The sequence below is a fragment of the Poecile atricapillus genome, chromosome 17, assembly GCF_030490865.1.
Source record: "Poecile atricapillus isolate bPoeAtr1 chromosome 17, bPoeAtr1.hap1, whole genome shotgun sequence".
Lineage (NCBI taxonomy): Eukaryota > Metazoa > Chordata > Aves > Passeriformes > Paridae > Poecile > Poecile atricapillus.
The window spans coordinates 6,682,079-6,706,128 of record NC_081265.1 but is presented as its reverse complement, the minus strand read 5'-3'; the positions used below and the strand labels follow the sequence as shown (position 1 = coordinate 6,706,128).

The 24,050-nt window shown below is 57.8% G+C and overlaps 2 protein-coding genes across 4 annotated transcripts in view; one reads left to right on the top strand and one right to left on the bottom strand.

The window, feature by feature from the left end:
- CASKIN2 (CASK interacting protein 2) overlaps positions 1–24,050 on the top strand; it is a 33,500-nt gene that overhangs the window by 4,169 nt on the left and 5,281 nt on the right. Inside the window, exons 3-18 of one of the 3 annotated variants that reach the window (XM_058852691.1) lie at positions 16,518–16,569; positions 18,525–18,622; positions 18,709–18,854; positions 18,994–19,089; positions 19,959–20,089; positions 20,289–20,397; positions 20,536–20,644; positions 20,932–21,017; positions 21,099–21,216; positions 21,450–21,632; positions 22,004–22,125; positions 22,567–22,642; positions 22,755–22,849; positions 23,067–23,177; positions 23,280–23,381; positions 23,604–23,742. In XM_058852691.1, coding sequence (XP_058708674.1) covers positions 16,518–16,569; positions 18,525–18,622; positions 18,709–18,854; positions 18,994–19,089; positions 19,959–20,089; positions 20,289–20,397; positions 20,536–20,644; positions 20,932–21,017; positions 21,099–21,216; positions 21,450–21,632; positions 22,004–22,125; positions 22,567–22,642; positions 22,755–22,849; positions 23,067–23,177; positions 23,280–23,381; positions 23,604–23,742 — 1,773 coding nt within the window. Of the gene's footprint in view, positions 1–16,517; positions 16,570–18,524; positions 18,623–18,708; positions 18,855–18,993; positions 19,090–19,958; positions 20,090–20,288; positions 20,398–20,535; positions 20,645–20,922; positions 21,018–21,098; positions 21,217–21,449; positions 21,633–22,003; positions 22,126–22,566; positions 22,643–22,754; positions 22,850–23,066; positions 23,178–23,279; positions 23,382–23,603; positions 23,743–24,050 lie in introns of all 3 variants that reach the window. The other 2 variants (XM_058852690.1, XM_058852692.1) reach the window with 2 other exon arrangements.
- TMEM94 (transmembrane protein 94) overlaps positions 14,734–24,050 on the bottom strand; it is a 73,430-nt gene continuing 64,113 nt past the window's right edge. Inside the window, exon 33 of the transcript XR_009279068.1 lies at positions 14,734–15,429. The gene's annotated coding sequence lies outside the window, so the exon portion shown is untranslated. The remainder of the gene's footprint in view (positions 15,430–24,050) is intronic.

Here is a 24,050-nt window from a genome sequence, read left to right as displayed (position 1 = left end):
AAGGCAATGTCAGGACATGAGTGTCCTGCTGGCTGACACAGCCCTGTCCCCTGAGCTGGTGTCCCATGGCCTAGCAGTGTGTGCAGGCTGGGGTGCTCATGGCTCTCTTCCTCCTGCACAGCCAGAGGGGTGAAGTCACACTTGTTTTCTCCCGTACCCTCCGGTAACTCTCTCCCAGTTCAATCCCGTCTGTTTTCTCTCTGGAGTCTTCCCCTCCCTGCAGCTGTGGGGCACCCACGTGAACATGTGTGTTTAACTCCCCCACTGCAGCAGCATCAGCAGCTCCCTTGGCTTATTTTTATTTTATTCCTTTATAAGGAGGGGCCAAAAAACCCTGACCCCTCCAAGGCCACTGCTGCAAGCCCTCAGTGGGGCTCCTATGCTTGACCTGCTGGAGGGCTTGCCTGGTCCTGGAGGCTCATCTGTGGCATGGAGGGCACCACTGCTCCCCTTCCCTTATGGTTCCCTCTCCCTCTTCTCACCGATGGCGTGTGAGCCAAGCATTTGCTGCCTTTGCTGCTCATTAAAGTGCCTTTTCCATATGACAGGCTGAGATGCTGATTTTTTTTTAAATTTTTTTTTCAAATATATTTTTTTAAATCCCTCTAAGAGTCCTTCTGCTGTCTCAGTGGATTGGGAGCTCGATCGCTGTGATCAGCCCTCTGGGGCTTCCTGTGCCTAAAAAAGTCACCGCACGTAAGCAAAATCCAAGCGCCAGTCCCAGCAGCGGGAACTTCAGGGACACGTTGTTTAATATTCTCGGTGCGCAAGCGCCGCCACACAAGTGGGTCACAGCACCTCTCATTCCAAGGTGCTGGGGTGGGCAGGGACAAGATTTTTGGGGGCAGGAGCCAGGAGGGAAAGGGCAGGCGAGGGCAGTTGTCCTGCCTGTGGGAAGGGGACGTCAGCGTGACGCCGTGGTCACTCCTGCAGACAGGGAGGGGGTTCTGGTCTGGGAGAGCCAGGCTGCTCCTGCCAGGCCAGCCGTGCTTTGCTGAGGTTCCCTGGCAATGGAAACATCCCGCTTTTTATTTTCTTTCTCCCTCTCCCCTCCCCTCTGCCTCGGGAGCGCTGCAGAGTTTAATTGAAATTGTTAAACGACCCATCACGGCTTTGGCCTCTCTCCCCCGTGATCAATCACGTCCCTGGGCTGCTGCCCTCACCAACAATGCACCAGTTGGCCCGGCCAGGGCCAGCACCGAGGGGCTGGGGCTCCCAGGAGAGGAGAGAGGCAGAGCCCCTCTGGCCAGGGATCTCAGGGGCAACAGCTCCTGGAGCTGGACAGTGCCCAGCAAAGTTTGGGTGTCCCCATCCGTGGATGCAGGATCAAGGGATAGGGGATGGGGATGGGGGTGCCCCTGTGATAACCAGGGCCTGGAGGAGCTGTGGAAGGTGATGGGAGCTGGACTCACTGTTTGCCTTCCTCAAGGGAGTGGTGAAGGTTTTTGTTTAAACGTGTGCGAAGTGCAAAGAAAGGGCAGCAGCTGAGCAAACTGGTGTGAAACTCTCAAGGACAGGGAGCAAAGCCCTGCTGAGGTTCAGCTGCTGCTTTGAGGAGGTTCTGTCAGCCACTTGCCCCATTTAAGCAGCTATGTTGGTGCTTTCCAGAGCTTCAATATTAAGGACTGGGCTGGGCTCCTGGGACATGGCTGTGTTTGGGCCATGACCTAGCAAGTTGTTAAATGCTAGCAAAGCTTGCAGAGGGGTCTTGGCTTTATCGCCATGCCTGTGTTGGAGCCTCTCACTGCTGCGTCCCAGCAGCACAAAGCATGTTAAGGTTTTCTCAAGATCTGTGCCAGCCCTCAGATGCTGCTGCCACCATCCAGTTTGGCAGGAGAAGGACAGTGCTGCTCTGCACTCTGCTCACTGCTGTGAGACTGTAGCAGGCAGATGTGGGATAACTCACTCATCTCCCCCTTGAATATCCTCCTAATCCCTAGTAGCTGTATCAGCTTAAGCCTCAAAGCGTGAGGTTTAATATCTCTCCTGTGATTTGTTAGCCTTTGCCACCGGCGCTCTGTGTCTCTGTCCTCTGCAGAAACATCCACCCTCCTTTCATGACCTGCTGGGATTTCTGCTTCTCCCAACAGCAGCAGGTCTGTAGTTGTTAGGGGGAGAAGTTGCTCCTTTTTGCAATCTGGGAGTTATTTTGTAATGGTGTTGGATGTGCCTTTGTGCCAGACAGAAAGCTCAGGGTGCCATCCCCCTTACAGAGGCAGACCATCCTCTTCTTTGGGGTGAGGCTTGTCTCAAACCCTCGGGTACTCCAGGTGCTATTCCTGGTCTGGCAGCAGGACAGAGCCCAGACTGGCCTTGGGCAGGATCCTTATCATGTCAGGCTCTGTTACACCCGATGGCTTTCCCCGGTGGCAGTGGTGCAGGGGTGCCCGGGCACCTTTCCTGCTCCACTCCTGCCCCAGGCAGTGCAGGCGGTTGGACCTGGCTCTGGCACCAAGCACAAGTGTGGCCCTGGCCATGTCTCTTGAAGCCCAGGTTTCGAGGACGAGTTCCCAAAGCGTCCTTGGCCGTGTCCTCCCCTCCTCTCCCCGCACGCTGTAGGTCTGACGGGCTGGACCGGCTCCGCAGCCGCGCTCTGACTTGGAAGGGCTGTGGGCACGCCTGCGGAGAGACGCTGAGAAACTCTGCCGAAACGGGCAAAACTCCCTCTTCCTCCAGGACTGAGCCAGGAGCAGGGCGAGGCACCGTGCCCGGGGAGCCGGGCTGGCGGCGGCCCCGTGCCGGGGACCCCAGCACCCCACAGCGTGCCCAGACCTGCTCCTGAACCAGCCTGCGGTGGGTGGGTGGTGGGGGTGGGAGAAAAGAGGCTTCAAAGGCTCTGGAGAGTGCAGCAGCCACGGGGCTGGATGGTGGTGGGGCTGCAGCTCCGTGGCAAACTGGGGTCAATCCTTTCTTTCCTCCACCTGTGGTTCCCAACCTCCCTGAAGGAGGTCTCCTCTGGTAGCCTGATGTTTGCTGGGTGGGTTTTCCCATCCACATCCTGGCGTTCCCACCTCTCTCGCTGGGAAGGAAAAGCTCAGCACAGGCAGGGGAAGGAAAGAAGGGACAGTTGGTTTCCAAAGCTGTGCTCCAACGGGTGCTGTGTTTGGAAAGGGGCCCGGCTGCCACCAGAGCGCCCGGAGCCAGGGAAAGAGTCGCTGTGCCGAGAGCAGGAGATAAGGCGTGAGCAAACAGCATCACACTGGGAGATGGAGGAGCCTGTGCTGGGCACTGACTGGCCTAGCCCCTGCCCCTCTGCACCCCATTTCCCTGTGTTCAAAGCTCCACATCTCCCCCTGTCCCAGGTCTGTATTTCTGTCCCCAGCCTTGGCAGGGCAGCCTGTGGTGCCTGCTGTCAGCCTGGGACACTGCAGCTGACTTTTTCTTGTTTCTGTAAAAGACTGGGGGGAAACCAGGCTAATTCTGGAGAAGGGGATGAATGTGGGGACTACTGAGCCTGCTCCAGGCCATGCTGCTGTCCTTTGGAGATGGCCAGACAGCACTGGCGTATCCCAGGGAATCTGGGATCTCCTGGAAATGTGGAGGTCCCTAGAGGCCACGGATGGAGGCAGGCTGGCATCCGTCCCCAGTGTCACAGGCAGGAGGCTGAGGTTTGGGACAGGAGGGGAATTTCCATCCCTTGGGCATTTCCTGGTGACTCAGCTCAGACCAGGGGGCTCAGCTGTCCCTTCCCAAGGGCCACAGAGGCCGTTTTGGCTGTCTGACCCAGAAACACGCGACAATTCAGATGAGGACAGCTTGAAGGCAGACAGGGAGGGCAGTCCCGAGTCCTGGGACGCCGTGTGCCCGGCTGCCAGCAACACATGGGCATGGTAACCAGGACGGTGCTCCCCAGGGCTGCAGAGAACAGGACGTGGCAAGGACACTGCCAGCACAGGCATTCTGTCCTCTGGCTTGGCTGGTTCCAGGAGGGAGCTGGTGGACAACGACAACGACCAGCATCACTTCTGCCACCTCCCTGGCAGTATCCCAGTGCCGCAAAGAGGTTTTTGTGGGAAGGTGGAAGGTGAATTGCTGGATCCCGATGGCGATGGACCGCGTGTAAGATGGTTTCCTGCTGGAAATGGATGCTTCCACCAGCATTGCTCCGGCAAGAGTTAAAAGCGGGGTTGGATGCCGTGCGTGTATGTGTGCATGCACGCGCCCTGCTTTGTTTTTAAAAGCGCCTCGGCTGTCCTGGATCCCTGCCAGACCCGGGGCCTGCCGCTGGCAAAAACTCCGGCAAAGGAGTATGAAAGGGGCAAGAAACTAAATAACAATAAACCACCTTTTTTTTTTTTTCTGGCTGCTCTAGCAAGCGAGAGGGTGGGGAGGAGCTGCGAGCATTCCAGCTCCCCCTAAATCCCATCCTGGCTTCCCTAAAAGCTCACTCCTGGATGGAGAGGGAGGGATCTGTTTGAACCTTAGGGCTGTAATATCACCCAAGCCTTGCCGAGGTGTCCTGGTGAGTCACAGGCCTGTCTGGAGATGCCCAAACTGCTTGGAAATGGCTCTGTCGGTATGATCTCTACCCTCCCAGGGAAGGGCTGGATACTCTGGCCCATCCCTGGGATGCTGCCCGGGGTAGGTGCGAAGCCACCCCGAGCCGTTTGCAACCCCAGGGAGAAAGGCCGGAGCTGCAAACGAGCAGGGCTGCGATGGCGAGATAAGGGAGCAGGGAGAACCTGCGTGAGGCAGGTATGCAGCTCCCGCAGCATCCCAGGCCTGGTGCAACACGTCCGGCTGCGCTTCCGCCAAGCCCTGCCAGCGCCGCTCCCTGCGGGCCCCAGCCAAGGCTGCGCAGGGAGCGCGTGGCTCCCGGCATTACTGCCATGCCCAGACCCCTGCCCCGTCCTCCCCGGTGCCATCCCAGGAGCTGGGTCTGGCTTGGCCACCCGAGGTGGGCAGCTGTACTGGGAGGGGTGAAAAGTCCTGGGATTTCATAATCCGGGGCACAACTGATTGTGTAAGGCCCTGTCTGGTTGGAAGAGGTGGCGAGCATGGCAAGGGCATCTGGTGCCTGTCACCGAGGTGGCCCCAGCAGCGAGGTTGGCTCAGCCTCTGCCACCCACTCTGCAGGTGCCTCTTGCCTCCATGGAGCATCTATCTCAGGGGCTGCCTGTCTCACTTTCCCCCTCCAGCAGCCCCTTGTGAGGCATCACCTTGTTTCTTTGCCAGGACAGGCGTGGATAAGCCTGAAGGGAGTTTCCAGCTGGAGGTGAACTGGGTGCAAATAGCAAGATGGAGAATAGCAAGATGGAACCCCACCCATCTTCCCCTTCCATGGGTGTCCTGTCCCAACTCACAGCCTGTGCAGCCCCTCAGGGCCCTGGGATGTGTCCCCACCATGGCAAGGCCACGTGTGAACCACTTGCCTCAGTGGCCTCCAAAAGGGGCCAGAGTCCTCCCTGGTGGCTGGCTAATCATTGCCTACGTGGGGGACATGGGGACACGGTGAGTCTGGCCAGCAGTGTGGGGTCCAACACAACCATGACCCAGGGATTGTTTTGGGCTGCAGCCCAGGCTGCTCTGATTGGTCTGAAGCAGCTCTGGTTTGGTTTTGTGCGGCTGACACACATGGGAAGGGCTTCATCAGCCCTCCTGGCTTCCCTGAACCAGTACCTGCTAATCCTGCTGGCTTAAAAAGAAGGGAGACACTCCTCCTCCTCCTCCTCCTTAGAGGGAAGGAGGCTCCTGCACAGAATGAGGTGCTGCCTCTGACCCTGCTCTGTGTCGACAAACCTCAAGAGCTACTTAAGCATTGGGAGAGCCCTCAGTTTCCTCCTCAACAGTGTTGAGGCGCAGGCAACTCCCTGTCTTGGAGCACCTGTCCCACTGGTTATATTTAGCAGCACATGGATATCCTGGAGCTGCTTCTCTGTTGCTTTCACCCCAAACCTGGTGTGGATGTGCAGGTGTCCAGTTCTGAGTCCCCAAAGTCATGGCTCTACTCTATCCCACTGCAGCCTGCTCCAAATGCCTATGGCTTTGTGGGACTGAATTCACAGCAGGTGAGTGGTCCTGGATGAACATCTTCTCCCAGGAACAGTGAAGGTGGGCGCCTCTCCTCAGTCCCAAACTCTGGGACAGGGACCAGCATGTGGCTGGTCATTAACCCCCTGCACCCACACATGTTGCCAGCCATGTGTTTGCAAAATCAGTAACTCATTTTCCAGGAAGGGACATGAGGCTTCTGGGGCTGGTTGGCTCTGCCAATGCTTTCCCAGAAGGATTGCCACTGCTCAGAAAGCCATTCCCTGCCAGGCCTGGGGATGGAGCAACCTGCCATCATCCTGTGGCCAGGGTGGGGGGCATTGGGTGCCACAGAAGGGGTAGCACAGAGCAAGAAGTGGTGCCTTTTCCCACAAGAAGGAGTAGATGGAGGCAGGGGGGTCCCATTTTTCCCTGTGCTCCCTCACTTTCTCCCTGCACGCTCCCTGGGATGCTGCGGGGCAGCAGGTGGGGGTTTCAGGGCTCGCTCCCACGTCCTGCCTGCGCCAAGTCGGGCTTGCCGGGGCCGTTCCTGACACGCACCCGCCACGCTAGGAAGGCGTAAACAGATCGGGTTCCCGGCAGGGGTCCAGGGAGTGGGCAGGTCTTGGCTTGTGTCCCACCACTGCTCCATCGAGATGGGGTGTGGGGAGCACCCAGGCAGGGCTGGGATGGAGGGGTCTGACCTGGCAGAGGAGTCCCTGTGGGAAGCTGGGCATGACATTGGTTTGGCAAGGAGCCAAGGATGTTGCCTCTGCCTCTGTTTACCTCTGGTGCTGAGGTGGGTCTGTTCTTTGGGGGATGGGAGGTGTTGATGTGCTGCCCCCAAACCCCTTCCTGATTCCTTTATGGGGAGCTGCTGGCCAGAGCTCAGCCAGTGGACTGAGGGTCCTCAGATCCAGCTCCTTCTTTTCTATTGGAGTTGTATTGTGATGCCTTTGACCTTGCTGTAACTCAGCCCTTGTCCCTTCCAAGGTATATGGGGGGATGGGGCTGCTCTGTGTCGCCTTTGTCCCCAGCTGGTCCCCAAGCAGCTGCTGCCCGACTCTGGCGTCCGGGCTGGGCAATGGGAGGAACCCGCTGCCCTCCCTGCCGGCCCTGGAGCAGCTGGGACGAGGGGAGGGAGTCAGGAATGCAGTGCCCAGAATAACTCAGCAGTCACCAAGGGTCCTGAAGGGATGGAAAGGTGGGTGTGGGGTCCTGGGTTCCTGCTTCCAGGACAGGGTGATGCCTCTCCCCAGGACACAGACTGTCACCAGCTCCTAAGTGATTGCTGCTTCCATGTGCGGACATGCAGGGTGGTGCAGGACATCCTGGTCATGAAGCTGTCATGTCCCTCTGCTGTCCACTGCATATGGAACCCCATTGTAGAGCAGGATCCCAGGCAAATCCTTCACTGTCACGTCTGCATGAAAATATCCCAATCCAGCTAAGGCAGCATTTGGGCAATGGCTTTCCCGCTTTGGCATTGTCCAGCCAGAAACACAGGCAGGCAGTTGGAGGGTCTGATCCATCTGGGAAAGAGCTCTCGCTCTGGCCATGGACAACACCATGCCACGGTGCTGCTGAAAGGACACCACCTTTCCCTGTCTTGGGAGGGAAAGGAGAGAGTGGCAATGGAATGACCCCTCTCAGGCTGCTTGTCCCAGGCTGGACAGAGCTTGGCCTGTGCCTGCTGGGGATGGGCCCATCCCTCTCCCCTTCCCACTTGCCAGCAGCATGGAGCAGCCAGTCAGTTCTCATGTGTTTTGGTAGGTGACCTTTGCACAGGGAATGGGAACAGCAAGGTGTCCTATGCACCCTCACCATCACTGGAGAAGGGATTTGGAGGGGGATCCCTCCTGTCCATCATTGGGAGCTGAGCAGCCACTGCTGGGTGAGATCCTTACACTCTGTCCCAATGCAGATGCCACGAATGGCTGCAGCATCACGGAATCTGCAGGAGCAGTCACTGAGCATCCCTTGAAACTGGCAGGAAGCAGGGGCCATGTTTTAGCTCTGTCCTGGAGGGAAGGAGGTGTTTTGCTGAAGCTGCTGAATCCAGGCTGCAGCTCAGAGGGAGCCGGACAGTGCAGGCATTGCTTGCTGGAAGGAAGCTTTAGGAAGCTGAGTGCTTTGTTTCAGTTTGGCAGTAGAGAATATAGTCAGCAGCCCCCCAGAAATGGAAATCCTTGGTTTTTAGGAAAACCCAGTCCCCAGGCAGCAGCTGCCATGTCCCTGCACAGCCCAGGCTGTGACTGTCCCAGGAGACCCCGGCGGGCACGTCCCGAGCGGGGCTGGCGGCAGCACCAGCTTGCAGGGTCAGAGTTGGAGAAAGGCATCCGCAAGGTATTTTTAACCGTGTGACTCCGAACTCTGGCTGCCAGCAGCCGTCTGAGGTTAGTCCCGGGCTGCCGACAGCTGATTGCCAACGGGCTGCTGGCGAGAGGGGGGAGTTTGGAATAAAATTCAGTTCCCAGCCGTGTCGGCCTCGGGAAGGAGTGGCGGCACTTGAACCATCGACCTTCTGGGTGACCTCGAACGAACAGCTTCACCTCCTGCTGCCTCCCCTCCCATCCTTTGTGTGCCTTGCCCAGATTAGCACAGCCAGGGTGGGGACAGCCGCTCCGTCCGCTCTGGCAGCGCCTGCTCCAGGTGCACGGCAGCTTCCCTGGGGCCAAAGGAGGAGGATGTCACAGGGTTTCCAGCCTCCGCATCGCTGTGTGCTTTGAGTACTGGCTCCACCGGCTGGAGCAGCTCCTGGGTGCCAAGCTGCCATGTGCGGGCATGGGGCTGGCACTGAGGGTGACATGGTGCCACAGGGCTGTGGCTGTCCCCCAGCCTCAGCCTTGCCCTGCTTCCCCTGGGAGCTGCACGGTTGCTGCAACCTCCAAGCTACAATGTAGGGGCTGGATCCTTGTTTTGCTCCCTTGAGCCCACAGGGTTTTGCTGGCCACTGTTGGCGGCTCTAATTTTGATCTGGGGCTCATTGTTAGAACCATAAAATAAATAGGTACGTGCTGCTCTTGGAGCGTCAAACCCCTCCAGGTGTAGGTGGGTTGCTCAGTTCTGTGTCCCTGCCCGCCCTCCCTAATTAACTGTTGCTCAGCTAATCCAGACTTACTGACCTGCCCTAATCTTCCCATGCAAGGCCAGCGCTTCACTGCTGGCTTCTGTCACTCATCCCTCACATCCTCTGTGAGCCTCTCTCATGTTCACAGCCCTGGGTATGTGATGGAGGATGGTACCCCCAGAAGCAACAGAACACATGGTGGGAGATGGTTCCCTTGGAAGCCCCATGCAGGGCTGCTGAGGCTGCTTTCATGACCAGCAGCTCCCTCTGTGCCCACACACACTCAAACTGCTCCTCTCACCGTCCCCCCACATCCTGCTTCCCCTCTTTCTTCCTCCCATTGACCTGCTGCCGGTTGGATTATTTCTCCCCAGATGCTGCAATCCGCATTTTTCCCAGGTTGAATCTGCCTGGGTTTATTCTCCTAATCTCTCTAAGTCCTTTTTGTGTTATTTCTGCGCTTGTCAATCTGTAGCACATCCACCACAGATTATTTTAATGCACCATTTGCTGGGTATGGTATTAATGACAACACTGAGAGCGTCTGTAGGTGCAGCCCCTTTGCCAGGGTATCTGGGATAGCCCTTCCTTGGCTCCCAGGGAGCCAGCTGGACATGAGCTAAGGTGCACTGTTAATGCTGGAGCCGATGCTCTGCTGGTGCCTGTGTCCCACAGCCCAGGGCTCCTTGGCCCCACGGAGTGCCCGCTGCAGGTTCAGGCAGTGCTCGCACTTGGCTGTTGGCCCCCACCGCTATCAGCCCATCTCTTCCCGCTCGGGAGGCGTCCTGTCCTTTCGGAAGGATGGGGGAAATGGAAAAGGCTCCACCTCTTCCCTGGGCAAATACAGCTCCTCTGAGTTCATATCCTGGAGAGCGGAATAGCCAGGTCCCAGCAGGGACGGTGACTTCACCTCCCGGTAACGCATTTCCCTGGCCAGCTGGGAAAGGAGCCCTTGTATCTCTGAAGGAGCTGCCTGGTTTCCCCCACCCAAAGCCTTTCCCTGCTGTTTCCATCCTGGATGGGGCTGGGGGATGCAATTTTGGCTCTGAAGGGAAGGGGTGTTACCAATTCTCCTGGCCAGGGGAGCTGGGCTGGGCTGCATCGCTTTGGGTAGGCAGCCACTACAAACCCACGAATTATTGTGGAGAGGGGGAGCAAGCACCATACATCTCACCCCAGCTGAAATCCTTCTGGGGACCTGAAACTCAGAGCAGGAGCATGTGTTTGGCTTTTGCAAGGGGTGAATTCAGCTCCAAAGGATCCTTGTGATGATCTTTTCCCTGCTTGGTGTTTGTCCCTTCTGTCCCCTGTGGCCATCAAACCTTGGGGTCGAGAGCCGAGAGCTGCACCTTCTTCCCAGCTGTGTGGATGGAGACGGGGCTTCCGATTCTGCTTTTCCTTTCATTGTTCTGGGAGCCTTCACTTTGAACAAACTGCCTGTTTTTTCCTGCTTTGCTTGTGAGGGGAAGCAGCAGGGGTGAATTGGGGGTTTGGATGGGGGTCCTGGAGTGGCTGGGCTGGGGGTGAGTGATCAGTGTCTGTACTGTGTGTAGATGCTGCCCAATGTCTCACCTGCTACCAGCCTCTTAAAAAACCTTTAAAGTTTGATTTCCCCTGGAAAAAATATTCACAGCATTTTCCAAAGAAGGAAAAAGGCTCCCAGGTGACTCCATGGTCCTGTTGCCCTATCCCTCTTTGCCTGCTGTGGGTCTCCAGCTCAGCCTAGGGTGGAAGGCAGATCCTTGGAGCTCTCAAACTCCGCTGCCTTTGCCATCACCTGCATTCACCATCATCCACCATCGTATCTGAACATGTTGCAGGCCAGTATTGCTTAAAGAAGGAGATGAGGAGGGATGCCAAGGAGATTCAGACATGCCATCAGCTGACAAATTGGTGGCAAGAACAGCTTGGGCTCTGCGTGGCTGTAAGCCCTAAGATTTGGGGCTCTAGCCGGGGGTGAACAGTGATTTGTGTTGAGGTTATGAAAAGAAATGAGCATTATGTGCAGGGATACTCACATCACAGGGATGCTGTGAGGAGCTGCCCAGAGTTCAGCTCCTGGAAGGTTATTGCACCTGCTGGGGTTATTCCAGGCTGCTGAAACCAGGAGCAGGGCCTGGTGTGACAGCTGTCCTGCAGCCTGGGCAGTGTCAGAGCAGGCAGGGCCCTGGTCTGGCCCAGGGTTTGGTGGGTTTCTCAGTTACTCTTGAGGAGTTGCCAGATGTTGGTGTAGGGACAGTAAGGGGCTCCCAGCTGCTCTTATGTCACTGCCATTTGCCCTCTGCTGATGAGAATCCACCTCCTTGATTGCAGTTTCCACATCCCTGCCAGTTAGCCCAGTGGCTTTGCTCTAGTCACACCTACCCCATAGTGCCTGGCTTGGCAAGGGGCTTGTTTGTCAGCATTGGTGGGGAGCCCATCCTCAGTGATGCTGCAAAGCCTCAAGCCCAGAACAGTCTCTTTGTGGGCAGGAAGGCACCCCTGGCATTTGGACAGCCATGGCATTTGGGCACAGGGATGGGTGCTCAGCCAGGTATCCTGGGCAGCAGCACCTTGGCAGCCAAATTCACCGACCATCACCACGGGGGAATTAGGGGAGCCCCTGTTTGGGGAGCTGGGCACAGCACTGGGCTCAGTGTTTGCGGTTCAGCTGGTGGCTGCAGTAGAGAGCTGGGGTCAGGAGCCCTTGGCTCTCACCTAGCCTCTGTTCTGAGCTGGCTGGGCAGCTTTGGTTGAGTTTCTTAATATCTCTGTGGCTGAACTCCTTCCCTATCGAGGTGGGTGAATCTTCTGAACCTATTGAGAAACTGCTCCTGAAGCAGGCAGTCTCCTGCCGGGAGGAGCCAGGTGTGGGTGGCCACAGCGGACGTGCCTGTGGACAGAGAGGCGACAGGGAAGGGTGATTCCTGCGGAAGAGGGATGGACATCACCTCTTTGGGTCTTGATTTTGGCCAAGACAAAAGAGTCTGTGAGTCTGTCCTGAGCCCTGGCATGAACGCACCATATGCTGAGGCAGGGCCACCCCAGGCCATCATAGGGCAGGTTGGGTGAAGCTGCCACCTCCTGCCACCTCCGCCTCCAGCTCTAGAGGCTGCCACCACCACCAGAGATGGCTGGTGCTCTGCAGGATAGCAGCTGATTAGCTCCGCCATCTGGTTTATTGGCTTAGTGGTGATAGTCCCCAGGTGGATTTCATTTTCCCAGGAGGGTATGTGCATGTATTTGGTGTGTTCAATGCACACTGTCCCTCTCCCACTGCCCAGGGAAGCTGGATTGTGTTCCTGCACTGCCCTTGCAGGGCTTTTCTGCATGCAGGCTACTTGTAGCAGGCAGTGAAGGGGTGCTCAGGACTGGATGTTCAGGGATGCTTATGGTACAGGGACACTCAGGGTTGATGTTGTGGCTGGAAGCACAGGGATGTTCATGACACTGGGACACTCAGACCTGCAGCACAGGGAAGCTCAAGGCACAGGGGTACTTGCAGGCAGCAGCGTAGGGATGTGACTTCCCAGGACGAGGGGATGGAATGAGGGTCTGTGACACAGGAACAGCAGAAAGGGGTGTTCTTCCAAGTGTCTCTGGCAAGGATGTGGATCTCCACACGGATCTGTGCGTTATCCTCCACACCAACAAAGCCTTGAAAATGGTGGAGCTCTGCTGTGGCTGCCCTGGGTGGACAAAACCGGCGGGGAGGTTCACAGCAAAAAAAATAAAAATAAACCCTTCTGGAGCCTGACTCCTGTGTGCGAGCCAGGGCAGGAGTCTCCACAGGGCAGGACTCCACGGGATATTTGGGCATTTCCTTCCGCAGCCAAACCCGGGCGAGCACGTGTCACTGCTTCCCAAGGAGCGCTTCGGAGGGATTGTGTCCGTCTGCAGGAGCTCGGGGTGAAGCTCACGGGTGTCCCCGCAGGATCGAGCTCCCCGTTGGAGGGCAGGGCTGGCTCATGGTGCCCGCTGTGCTGGCACAGGGCTGCCGGCCCGGGCGAGGGCACGCCTGGCTCCACGCAGCCGGCACAGCCGGCGCCAGGCGAGTGCCCGGGGGGTAAATCCGGGATTGTGCCGGGCCGGCTGCCAGCACGGCGGGTGAGGTGCCCCCCGCACCCCAGCCTGGGTGAGGAGCCCAGCCCAGCCTGGCATCCCCACCATGGCAGTGCGGCCCGCGGGGAAACTGAGGCACGGGCGAAGGGGGCTGCTCGGGAATGCACGGTACGCAGTGAAGGATCCAAGGGCCGAGGTACCGGAGCCAGGCTGTGCCAGGGATGAGCGTCCCGGCCCCGTCTGGTGCTGGGCGGCCGCACTGCCTTCGCCACGGCCGGCGGCCTGCCCGACATTTGTAAGCAATTTGCCGGAGCGTTCCGGAGGTGCTTCCCGCTGCCGCTTGGCAGCCAGACGCCGCACAGAAGCTCGCTGGCTCCCTCGAGGCCTCGCTCGGGCCTGGCCCTGCGCTGCAGAGCCTCGTCCTGTCCGGGCAGGCGCCGGGGAACGCGGCGGGGCCGGGTAAGAGCGCGCTGGGAGCCCGGCGGGAGCCCTCAGGGGAGCAGGGACGGACAGGGGGAACCCATGGCTGGATTTAACCCTTGCGGTGCACCAAGCTGTGTTTTCCCTGGAAATAAATAACCCCTTCAGGGTGTTTTGTGTTTCGGTGCTCAGTCTGGGTGTATTCTCCCAGGATCTGAGCGTGCTCCTGGTGGGGAATGGGAGTTGTGATCAGGCCCGACAGTGCCCCTGCCCCAGTGCAAACCCAGCACTGGAGGTAACGATGTGGCTGGGAAGGATCTGGCCACACCGTCCCAGTGCTGAGGCTGGGTTAACCCTGCAGCCCTTTCCCAGCCCAGCTCTGCAGCCCCCCGGCCAAAGCTGAGCGGGCCAGTCTGGGAGGGCTGTGGGATTGGGAACAGCTTGGCCCAGCCTCTGCTGAGCTCCAGGACATCTGTGTGGAAAAGGATGGGTAGCCTGGACACCAACAGGGAGAGAGGGGGCTGAAGAAATGCAGGGAAAACCTGGGGAATTGGTCAAAGGCAGCTCATGGATGGAATGAGGAAGGAGGATGTGGGGAAATGTCCCATCAGCTGCCTGCCTGTCACCAGGTCCCTGGAGTTTGAGGCTGTGCTGCAGAATGACAGTGGTGGAGGTGTCCCAGCTGCCTGGCTGTTCCCTGCTTCCCCGCCATCCATCTCCTTTCCCATGCCTTTATGCTGGGGTACCCAGACACTTTCCCATCCACACTTCACCTTCCAGCCTTGCTGCAAACCCTCCAGCTCTCCAAGCAGCGATTTACCCAGCTGCAAACCAGGGATGAACTCTTTCCCTCCCTCCCCAATTGGATCCAAACATTTAGGAAGGCCCCAGAAGGAATACTGCTCCTGCCTCTGCTATTTGTGACCTGCTGCTTTCTCAGCCACCTGCACCATGTCTGTGTGGCCTTGCCCTGTGGCCTGGCCTGGCTGGGCTGCTGGAGCAGGGAATGAATTTGAGGAATGTTGCTCAGGGAGATGTGGATGCTGACAGCTGCCTGGAAGCAGGCAGGGACACCCACCATGTCCTGGGACATCCCAGCCCTGCTTACTGGACCCCACTGGCCAGCTCAGTCCCCTTGAAGGTGGAGTTAGGGATGGGATTTTGGGGTGAGCTCTCCTTCAAATACTGGGCGTTGCTCAACTCTAGGACCAGCCCCCAGGGGCTCTGGAATGTTTCTGCCTCTTTTGGAGGTACTGATGCTCATTGGGCATCTCCATCCAGCCCCACTTTTTCCAGCATTGTGCTCACAGTGGTCATCGAGGGTCTGCCCTTCCTGCCCTGAGTAAGGACCCCACTTCTTCTTCTTCCTCCTCCCCTTCCCGACCCTTTTCCAGTGACAGTTTTCAGCTGTAGATGGTGGGAGCAATCCCACTGGTTACAGTTCTCCAGGACTCAGATCAGAAGTGGCCAATTTGCAAGTGAAATGTTATTTTTTCCTGGCTGCTGAGGTCAAGGGAGGCGGCTTGTCCTTGATGAAGACCCCGGATCCTGGGCTTTTGGGGCTGGGAGGGGGAAGTGGGAGCTCTGCTGAGTGATGGCTTTGGGAGCCAGTTTCTTTGGATTAGTGGCTGAGGCTCAAAGACAAACAGTCCCTGGAAGAGGTAATTAGGGTGATCCTGTCCTGATCCCCTCAGCTGTGAGGAGTCACGAGTCCTTCACCAGCAGCCACTCCAAGCCCATTTTGTGTTAATTAGGCTGTTTACAAAACACTGTAAATTGCAGTAATAAACACTCCAGTCCTTGGTTTCCTTTAATTACCCATTTGCATGATGAATGAGCCAGCCTCTCTTCAGCTCTTCTTTTCCAGCAGAGGGGTCACAGCACAGTATGGCTTTTTATGGGATCTGCCATGCAAGGTGGGCAGAGACCTTGGGAGAGAGGGAGAAGAGAAGGGAATTGAGGAGGAGATGAAGGAAAAGGAGAGGCATCTTCAGCCCTGGAGATCTACCTGATTGCAAGGAAGGGGCTCCTTCCCCAAGACCCCACCACAGTAGGGTGGGGTTTGAGCAGCTGTTTCACCCCAGGCTCAGAGCCTGGCACTCAGACTTTGATTTTTTGTAGGAAAAAGCACAGAAACCATTCAAAGCATTTAATCCTCCCTGGCTTGGTGATGGGGCTGCCTGGAAAGGCAGAGGAGGAGCGGTGGTATTTCTTGCCCCCACCCCCCCACCTTCCCCTTTCTTTCCCTTTTGACTTGGCGGATGAATTCCAGAGATGTTAATCCGCTCTCAACCCGTCGGTGAAGAATAAAATGTCCTCTCTGTGTAGGAGGAAGAAATCCATTTGAATTAATTGTGGGAAGGAGCAGGGAGCTGGGGATGCACGTGAGGCTGTGCTGAGGGTGGGCTGAGCACTCTCTTCTGCCCAGTGGTCCCCAAAGGAGAGGGAGGGATGGGCAGGGGGATAGGGATATCCGAGGTGGCACAATCCTTGGGTCCCTGAAGGGGAGGGAGGGCTGGACAAGGGGATGGGGTAGCACAATCCTTGCATTCACAGCTGAAAACTTCAGCCTCTGCCCTGGCCATAAAAATGCCAACCATGTGGTCTGTGGGCCAGGCCTCGGTGGCAGTGGTGGGCACAGGGAGCGAGTGGGGGGCAAAATGGCCCCACTCAGCAGTTTTGGGGTGTCAGTGCCTATAAAGGGGAGGGAAGTGCTCGCTGTTCTGCCAAGCCAGGGTGGAAGGAGCTGCAGGGTCCAGCCCATCCCAGGGGCACACATGGATGGGGCAGGAGAAATGGAGAGAGGAAAGTGCTAAGCTCGAGCTGGGTCAGGCCATTGAGGGTTTGTGGAGGTGAAAGTGGAGGCAGAGGAGAGGAGAGGAGAGACCCCTGGGATGGGCCAGGCACTGTTCTGCGCGCTGGGAGGTGGGTGTGGCTGTGGGATGAGGTTCATGTGGGGGCTTGGGGGCCTGCAGGCTCTGCCTCCTGCCCTGACCTTCACCTCTTGTCTCTGCAGAGCTCCTGGGATCTGCCAAGCGCCTGAATGTGAACTACCAGGATGCGGACGGGTGAGTGCTCCCCTGGAGGGTGCTGGGTGCTGCTGACAGCCTGGGGACCTCCTCTCCCCAGTATCTAGTCAGTCCTGCAGCTCAGGGTATCTATCATACAGCTTTCCAGGGAGAACACATCGACACCCCAGAGCCAGGACAAGCCCTGCACAGGCAGAGCCAATGCCTGCCTGGATCTAAGCTGAGGGCTGTGCTCAATCCCCCCTGAAGATCCTTCATGAATCCCTTCTGTGTGCCCCTCTGTAGGGATGGGGTTGAATAGGGATGGCAGCGTGTCCAGCCAGTGCCCCGTGTCCCCCTGGCTGAAGCCCAGAGGAGCACCCGGCTGGCCTCAGTGTCTGCACGTGTTTGTGCCTCTGTTTAATATCCCAAAAGCCAAATCCCATTGTTTTGGGGGGAGTTAGAGAAAGAAAATATGAGGTTGCCAAGTGACCACAGCATATTTGTGTAGCTCATCACTTCCAAAATCCAAGTACTTAATAAGCTGGGTACTGAGAGTTAAAGAAACCACAAAGGCCCATAAAATAAATAAGCACATTATTCTTATTGAATTAACTCTGACCTGTCAGTCATTAGCATTGTTTTTATGTGCTGTTGTTGTACCTAATTTCTACATGTTTTCTTTTGGAGGACTCTGTAGGAAGAGGTGTCCATGATGAGTCCTAACAGGCCAGCAGGGGGTTGGGAATGTGCAGGACTGCTCTGTCTTAAAATAATACTGTACAGATGGAGCTTAATAGAAAAAGAATTTAATAATAGAAACAATGATCTGATTCTGATAAGGCACAGGGTTTGTGCTTGGGCAGCTCCAGGAGGGCTGATGGTGAGAACTGGGGTGAAGGGTGTGTTCCCTGCCTGAGGGACATGGGCACTGTGTTGGGTTTTGCTGGGGCACAGGAAGGGGATGATGGGGAGGTGAGATACAAGCATGGGGATGGCAGTGTGTGTCCTGGGAGAGCCATGGTTGATGATGTCCTTGGCATCACCTTGCTCAGGGCTTGGAGAGGATGGGGTGGGCAAGTGTGGGTTTATGCAGCCACCCCTGGGCAGAATGTGAACCCACAGGGTTGGTTTGGGGGGATGTCGTACCCCCCACATTCACACTTGGAGGCAGAGGTTTTGCTGTGGCTCAGGGACATGGTGGGTGTACTGGAGGAGGGAGGAGCCTCCTCTGCTGGGGCTAATGTCCCTCCTGCAATGTTGAGACTCACACAGGGATTTGGGGATGCTCTGGGACTGCAGATCATGAGGAGAGCCATGCTGAACGAGCTGCATCCCTGGCATTGGGTTTGGACACTGCAGAGCCCATTGGAGCTCCACGCTGGTGCTGTCAGGAGCCCCCCATGTCCCGTGGAGCAGTTCATGGGCTAATCCCCAGTGGCACAGGGACCCCTCGCTTGGCCTTGGCCCTTCACGTGATAGCTTAGGGGGAGTGCCAGGCAGACAGGCCCCTTTCACAGCCCCAAGACACTGGGCTCATTCATTACCAGCAGCCTCCCACGCTCTGCCATGGGCTCCTGGCAGCCCTGCTGGCATGGGAGGGGGCAGCTGGCAGAGGGCACAGGAGTGGCCACGGGGCTGATGTGTTTGCCAGATGCTATGAGCAGTGTTGGGGCTGCCTGGCTGCTCTGTGGAGAGGGGATATGCATCTCTCTGCATCCTGCCTGTTCACCCCAACAGAGTGTATGGAGTGAGGGACTCCTCTCCCTGGAGTTTCCCAAGGTACATATTGTGCCTGCATCCCTCACTGAGCCCTGGGGCACAGACAGCTTGGAGGGATTTATCAATGTTTTGCAATGGGGAATCAGAGGCACTGGGAGTGGGGAATCAGGGAAGATGTAGCCATGAGCAGCCGGTGACAATCCCAGCCCTCAGCCCATGTTCCCGTGCAGGGAGCTCTGTGGGGACAGCACAGAGGGGCTGGGGGCCGGGCTGAGCCCTACCTTGTGCCACAGGTTCTCAGCACTGCACCACGCAGCCCTGGGTGGCAGCCTGGACCTCATCTCGCTGCTGCTGGAGGCACAGGCCACCGTCGACATCAAGGACAGCAACGGTAAGGGGTGACCCCCAGGCACGGCCCCTGCCCCCTGCGCCAGGCCAGGAGCCGTGTCCAGCCCTGCTGAGCCCCGCTGCCCACAGGGATGCGGCCCCTGCACTACGCGGCGTGGCAGGGCCGTGTGGAGCCCGTGCGGGTGCTGCTTCGCGCCGCCGCCTCCGTCAACATGGCCTCGCTGGACGGGCAGATCCCGCTGCACCTCTCGGCGCAGTATGGCCACTATGAGGTGGTAAGTGAGAGCGCAGAGCCACCCGTGTGCCCTCCCTGGGGCTCTCTGGGGTACTGGGTGGGGGCAAACCCCGCCATGCCAGGTAGGAGGGAGGCTGCAGGGTGATGCTGAGCCCCTGCACCACATTGCTCCCCTGCAGTCGGAGATGCTGCTCCAGCACCAGTCCAACCCATGCCTCATCAACAAGGCGAAGAAAACCCCGCTGGACTTGGCCTGCGAGTTTGGGCGACTGAAGGTGGGTGCTGTGGGCTGTGCCCTGTGCCAAGGGTTTCTCCAGGGGCAGCTCTGGAGCCCACTGGCTCCTCCAAGAGGAAAGTTTGGCATCTGGCCACAGCTGCTCTCTCTCCACGAGAAGACAGAGAGCCTGGCAGGCAGCACCTGCCTCCTCTGGTGGCCAGACACAGCTGGATCCTGAACCTGGGAGCCGTGGGTTTTGCCTCTGCCCTCACAGCAGGGCAGCATCAGACTGGGAGTGAAGCCAGGAGTTGTTGCTGCTGGTTCTCCACAGCCTTCCCCCACCCACCTCATCTTTGCTCATGGTTAAGCACAGATAGACTGAGCTGGCTAATCCCAGCAAGCTCTGAGCATCCAGCCCTGCTCCAGGTCCCCAGCACAGTTCTTGGGGACAGGGCTACACCATGCTCTGGGAGACCCTGGCCCAGCCAGCACCACTGGGTTGGGCTGGAGCATGGCCAACCAGACTGTTCTGTGTCCCACTGGGAGGGGACCAGGGGGATACTTCCATTTTTGGAGTATCTATAATGTCTGCAGCTATAAAAAGGGCAGTAAAAATAACTCCACCATGCCTCTGGGTTGCCCCAAGATGCTGAGAGTCGCTCTGGGCTGGAGAGACTGGAGGTTTTTAGGGCTTGATCTGAAAAACCCAGTTATGGGAAGACTATTTCTGTCTGTTGTGACCTTTTACAGCCCCTCACAACAGTGTGGCCATGCCAAGCACTGTCCAGCTCCAGCCAAGCCTGGGGCTGTGGATGGAAGTGAGCGGCAGGATGGGGAGTGGGGGGGCTGGCCCCAGGGATGAGCCCCTCACTGGGAGGCTGCAGGTGGGGGTACCTGCACCCCGTTGCTTACCAGTGTCTCATGCAGGTGGCCCAGCTGCTGCTGAACAGCCATCTGTGTGTTGCCCTGCTGGAGGGACAATCCAAGGATGCCACTGATCCCAACTACACCACTCCGCTGCACCTGGCAGCCAAGAACGGGCACAAGGAGATCATCAGGTAACTCCCTGCCTTATGCTGGAAAAACCCATCATGGCTTCAGTCCTGCTTCCCCCCAAACACACCTTCCTCCTGCAGGCTTCAGCCCCTTGTCCCCAAAGCAGGTGTTTGTGTTGTTACCTTCCCATTGTAAAGCAGCCAAGTGGCTGGCCTTGATGTCCATGTCCTGCTGTTTATGCTTCTCCCTCCTTCCTACCAGGCAGCTGCTGAAGGCTGGGATCGAGATCAACAAGCAGACAAAGACAGGCACAGCCCTGCACGAGGCCGCGCTCTACGGCAAAACAGAGGTGGTGCGGCTCCTGCTGGAGGTGAGCGCAGTGGGGACGGGGCTGCGTGGGGAGACAGCCCCTGGTGGTCAGCCAGCACCTCTTCCCTTTGGTACCTTGCCTCCCTTGGGTCTGGTGGCAGGGAGGGATCTGGCCTTGACCATGTCTCCTCCTGGGCAGGGCGGTGTCGACGTGAACATCAGGAACACCTACAACCAGACAGCACTGGACATCGTCAACCAGTTCACCACCTCACACGCCAGCAAGGACATCAAGCAGCTGTTGAGAGGTGAGGTGGGGATGGCATTGAGAGGGGCTTCTTCCCCCTGCTTGGGCTCCCAGTACTCCTTCTGAACAGCCTAAATCAATGCCAGCATCCCAGTCCCCTCTCACTTGTGCCCCTATCCTACATGTGGGGCAGTGTCTGGGGATTGAGTCCTTTCTGCAGTATTAATGTTTTCTTCTCTCCTCTCCTTGCTCTTGCTTTCTCCTTCTGCCCTTCCTGGACTCCTCTCTTTCCTCCTTACGCTTTGGCACCTTCTTTCTTCCTCTGTCCCTTGCCTTCAGAGGCATCAGGAATCCTGAAGGTCCGAGCTTTGAAGGATTTTTGGAACCTCCATGACCCAACTGCTCTCAATGTCCGAGCAGGAGACGTTATCACGGTGAGGCTGCTCTCTGCTCCCCATCCCCCTGCCCCACCATGGCCCTGAGTAACCAGCCCCATCCCTCTTGTCCCATGGCAGGTCCTGGAGCAGCATCCAGATGGCCGATGGAAGGGGCACATCCACGACGCTCAGAAAGGCACTGACCGGGTCGGGTACTTCCCCCCCTCCATTGCTGAAGTCATCAGCAAGCGGACAGGTCAGTGGCCATCCTGGGCAGGATGGGGACAGTCCCCTGTGCAAAACCTTCCCAGCCTTCCCAGCACCTCCTGTCGGACAGGCCCTGCAGCCCTGACTAGCTAGGGGGGAAGAGAAGGACTAAGGGCGTGTCACTGTGGTTGGGATACTACTTTGGGGGTTGTGGCTCAGCTCTGTCCCTGTCCCTGCCTCCTGCATGAGCTCTGACCACGCGTGTTTTGTCTTTGAATGCAGGCATGGTTGTCCCCCGTGTGGCACCTGCACAGCAGCGCCAGGGTCCCCCCGGGGCCCTCCCAGCCCCCCCTGGGGGGCTGCAGCACCTCCCCGACGAGTGTCCGCACCCGGCAGCCCCGAGCGGCCCAGCGGCCTTCGGTCACCTCACCCTAACCCGGACGGCCCCAGGCCCTGACAGCTCAGGTCAGGGGGGCACCTAGGGAGGGAGAGGGGCTGGGGACCTTCCCCTGTTCCCAGCCCTTCTCCATGGGGAAGCAGCCAGATGAGAGGGAGCAGATGCAGAAAAAGGGAGTTTTGGGGAGCCCTTAGAATAGCCCCTTCTCTCCTTGTGTCTCAGCCCTCTGTGTGTCCCTTGCCAGCCCAGGTCATCTGTCTGTGTTGTGCATGCTGGGAGGCAGGAGGGAACTGATGCATTGTCTGTGGCTGGAGGGATTTTGCGGGAGATCAGTGGGATCATTGTGTTGGCACTCGGGGTCCTTGCTGGGGATCTCTGTGCCCTGTGTCACCCCCAGTCCCGGGCAGCTGCTGACGGGCTCCTTACTTGCCCCAAGCAGCAGGAGACAGGAACAGCGTGGGCAGTGAGGGCAGCATTGGAAGCATCCGCAGTGCTGGCAGTGGCCAGAGCACCGAGGGCACCAATGGGCAGAGCACCAGCATCCTCATCGAGAATGCCAGGGTAGGCACCTGCCCCTGTTCCCCTGTGCTGCTCCCGTGTGCTGGCTCGAGCTGGAGATGGAGCCCCATCCCCTTCCATACCCCCTCCTAGTAAAGGAGTTGAGTATCCTACACCAAACACCTACTTGTTGCCAAGACTCAGCAGAGAGATGCTCCTGGGGGGATCCCAGTTGTTCCCCAAAGCACAGCTGGCCTTTGTGAGTGGAGCTGGAGGCTGTGGTTGGCATCACATAGCATCTCCATCATGTCCTGTGTTACCAGAGAGGATAATAAAAGGCCCTGAGCCAAATCCTGCCCAGAACTCTTGCTGGAGGCCAGCCTGTTGCTGGGTGAAGCTGTGACCAGCAGCCCAGCATGGGGACCCCCACTCTGCTCCTGGGGGTGTGACAAAGCCAGTCTCCAGAGTTGTGTTCTTCCTCCACTCACTCCTCCTCTTTCTCAGCCTCTTCCCTCCACTGGTGACAACCTCCAGCAACACCTTTTGGGATCAGAGCCACACAATGGGACCTCCCCAGCAGGTGAGGGCTGTCCCAACTCCATGGGGCCTTGGGGACAGCTGTCCCTGCAGTCCTAGAGGCTGTTCACTGTTCAAGTGCCCTTGGGACAGTTCTCCACTCTTCTTTCTGACAGGGCCACAGGGCCTCCAGACCCCAGGCAGCTGCCCCCCTGGAGACAGGGTCTTCTCCCACCAGTTCGTGCGTCCTGAGCAGCTCCTTGAGGGAAAGGTAACTGGAACAACTGGGGAATAGTGTGCTGGGTGAGGGGGCCATGTTTGGGGCACTCAGCCCAGCTCTCACTGCACCAGGGACACAGGGAACTGAGTCTTCAGGACTCAAGTGGGTCTCGCCCAGAGAGATCCTGTTATCTTGCCTGGTGCAGTCAGGTTCTTCCAGCCCCTGCAGCCACTGTCATGGGCTGTTCTGTGTCCTGTCCTCTCCCCAGGATGCAGAAGCCATTTACAACTGGCTGCGTGAGTTCCAGCTGGAGTCGTACACTGTCAACTTCCTCAATGCTGGCTACGACGTCCCCACCATCAGCCGCATGACCCCGGAGGTGAGGCAGGTCTTTCCCCAGCCAGAGCTGCCAGCAGTGGGTACACACTGCCCTGAGCAGCCTGATCCACTGCTGACCACGGCCCCACTCTGCTCCCCTTAGGATCTGACAGCAATTGGTGTGACCAAACCAGGCCACAGGAAAAAGATCTCCACAGAAATTGGACAGCTCAGCATTGCTGAGTGGCTGCCCAACTACATCCCGGTGAGTTCCTGGCACCAAAGCTTTGGTCACACCCTTTCTTCAGGTCTTTTTACTCAGAGCTCTCTAACCAGGATAGGATAGGATGGGGTCTGTAAGTGAATAGCTTTGACTGCATTAAAGCAGTCAGAGACACCCTAAAAACCATTTCCTGGGCAGGGAGGGGATGCTGAAGGTGCTGCCCATTCCTTGATGCTCATGGCAGCGGCTCCATGCTCTTTCCAGGCTGACCTGATGGACTGGCTCAGTGCCATTGGGTTGCCCCAGTACCACAAAAAGCTGGTGAACAACGGCTATGATTCTATCACCATCGTGACGGACCTGACGTGGGAGGATCTGCAAGAGATTGGCATCAACAAGCTGGGTGAGTCCCTCCTGCCATGCTGGGGTGGCCCAGGGCAGCCAAGTTTCCAACCCAGGTCCCCACACCCCATTCTCCCTCAGGCTGGGAAGTGCAGGCATGTCCTGAGCACCCAGAAAGGGCAGTTCCTGGCTGTCCCTAAGAACTCTCCTTGGCCAGCTGGAGCTGGGCCCAGCTAGGTAGATGCCAGCAGTAGTTTGTCTCCTCCCATCAGCAGGGTTTAGATAACCCTAAGGCCATTGCCCCAGTGTGTGACGTAACTACTACTCTTCTTGGCCTGGAAAAAGGCCTTGGGGGCTGGAGCTGACCCA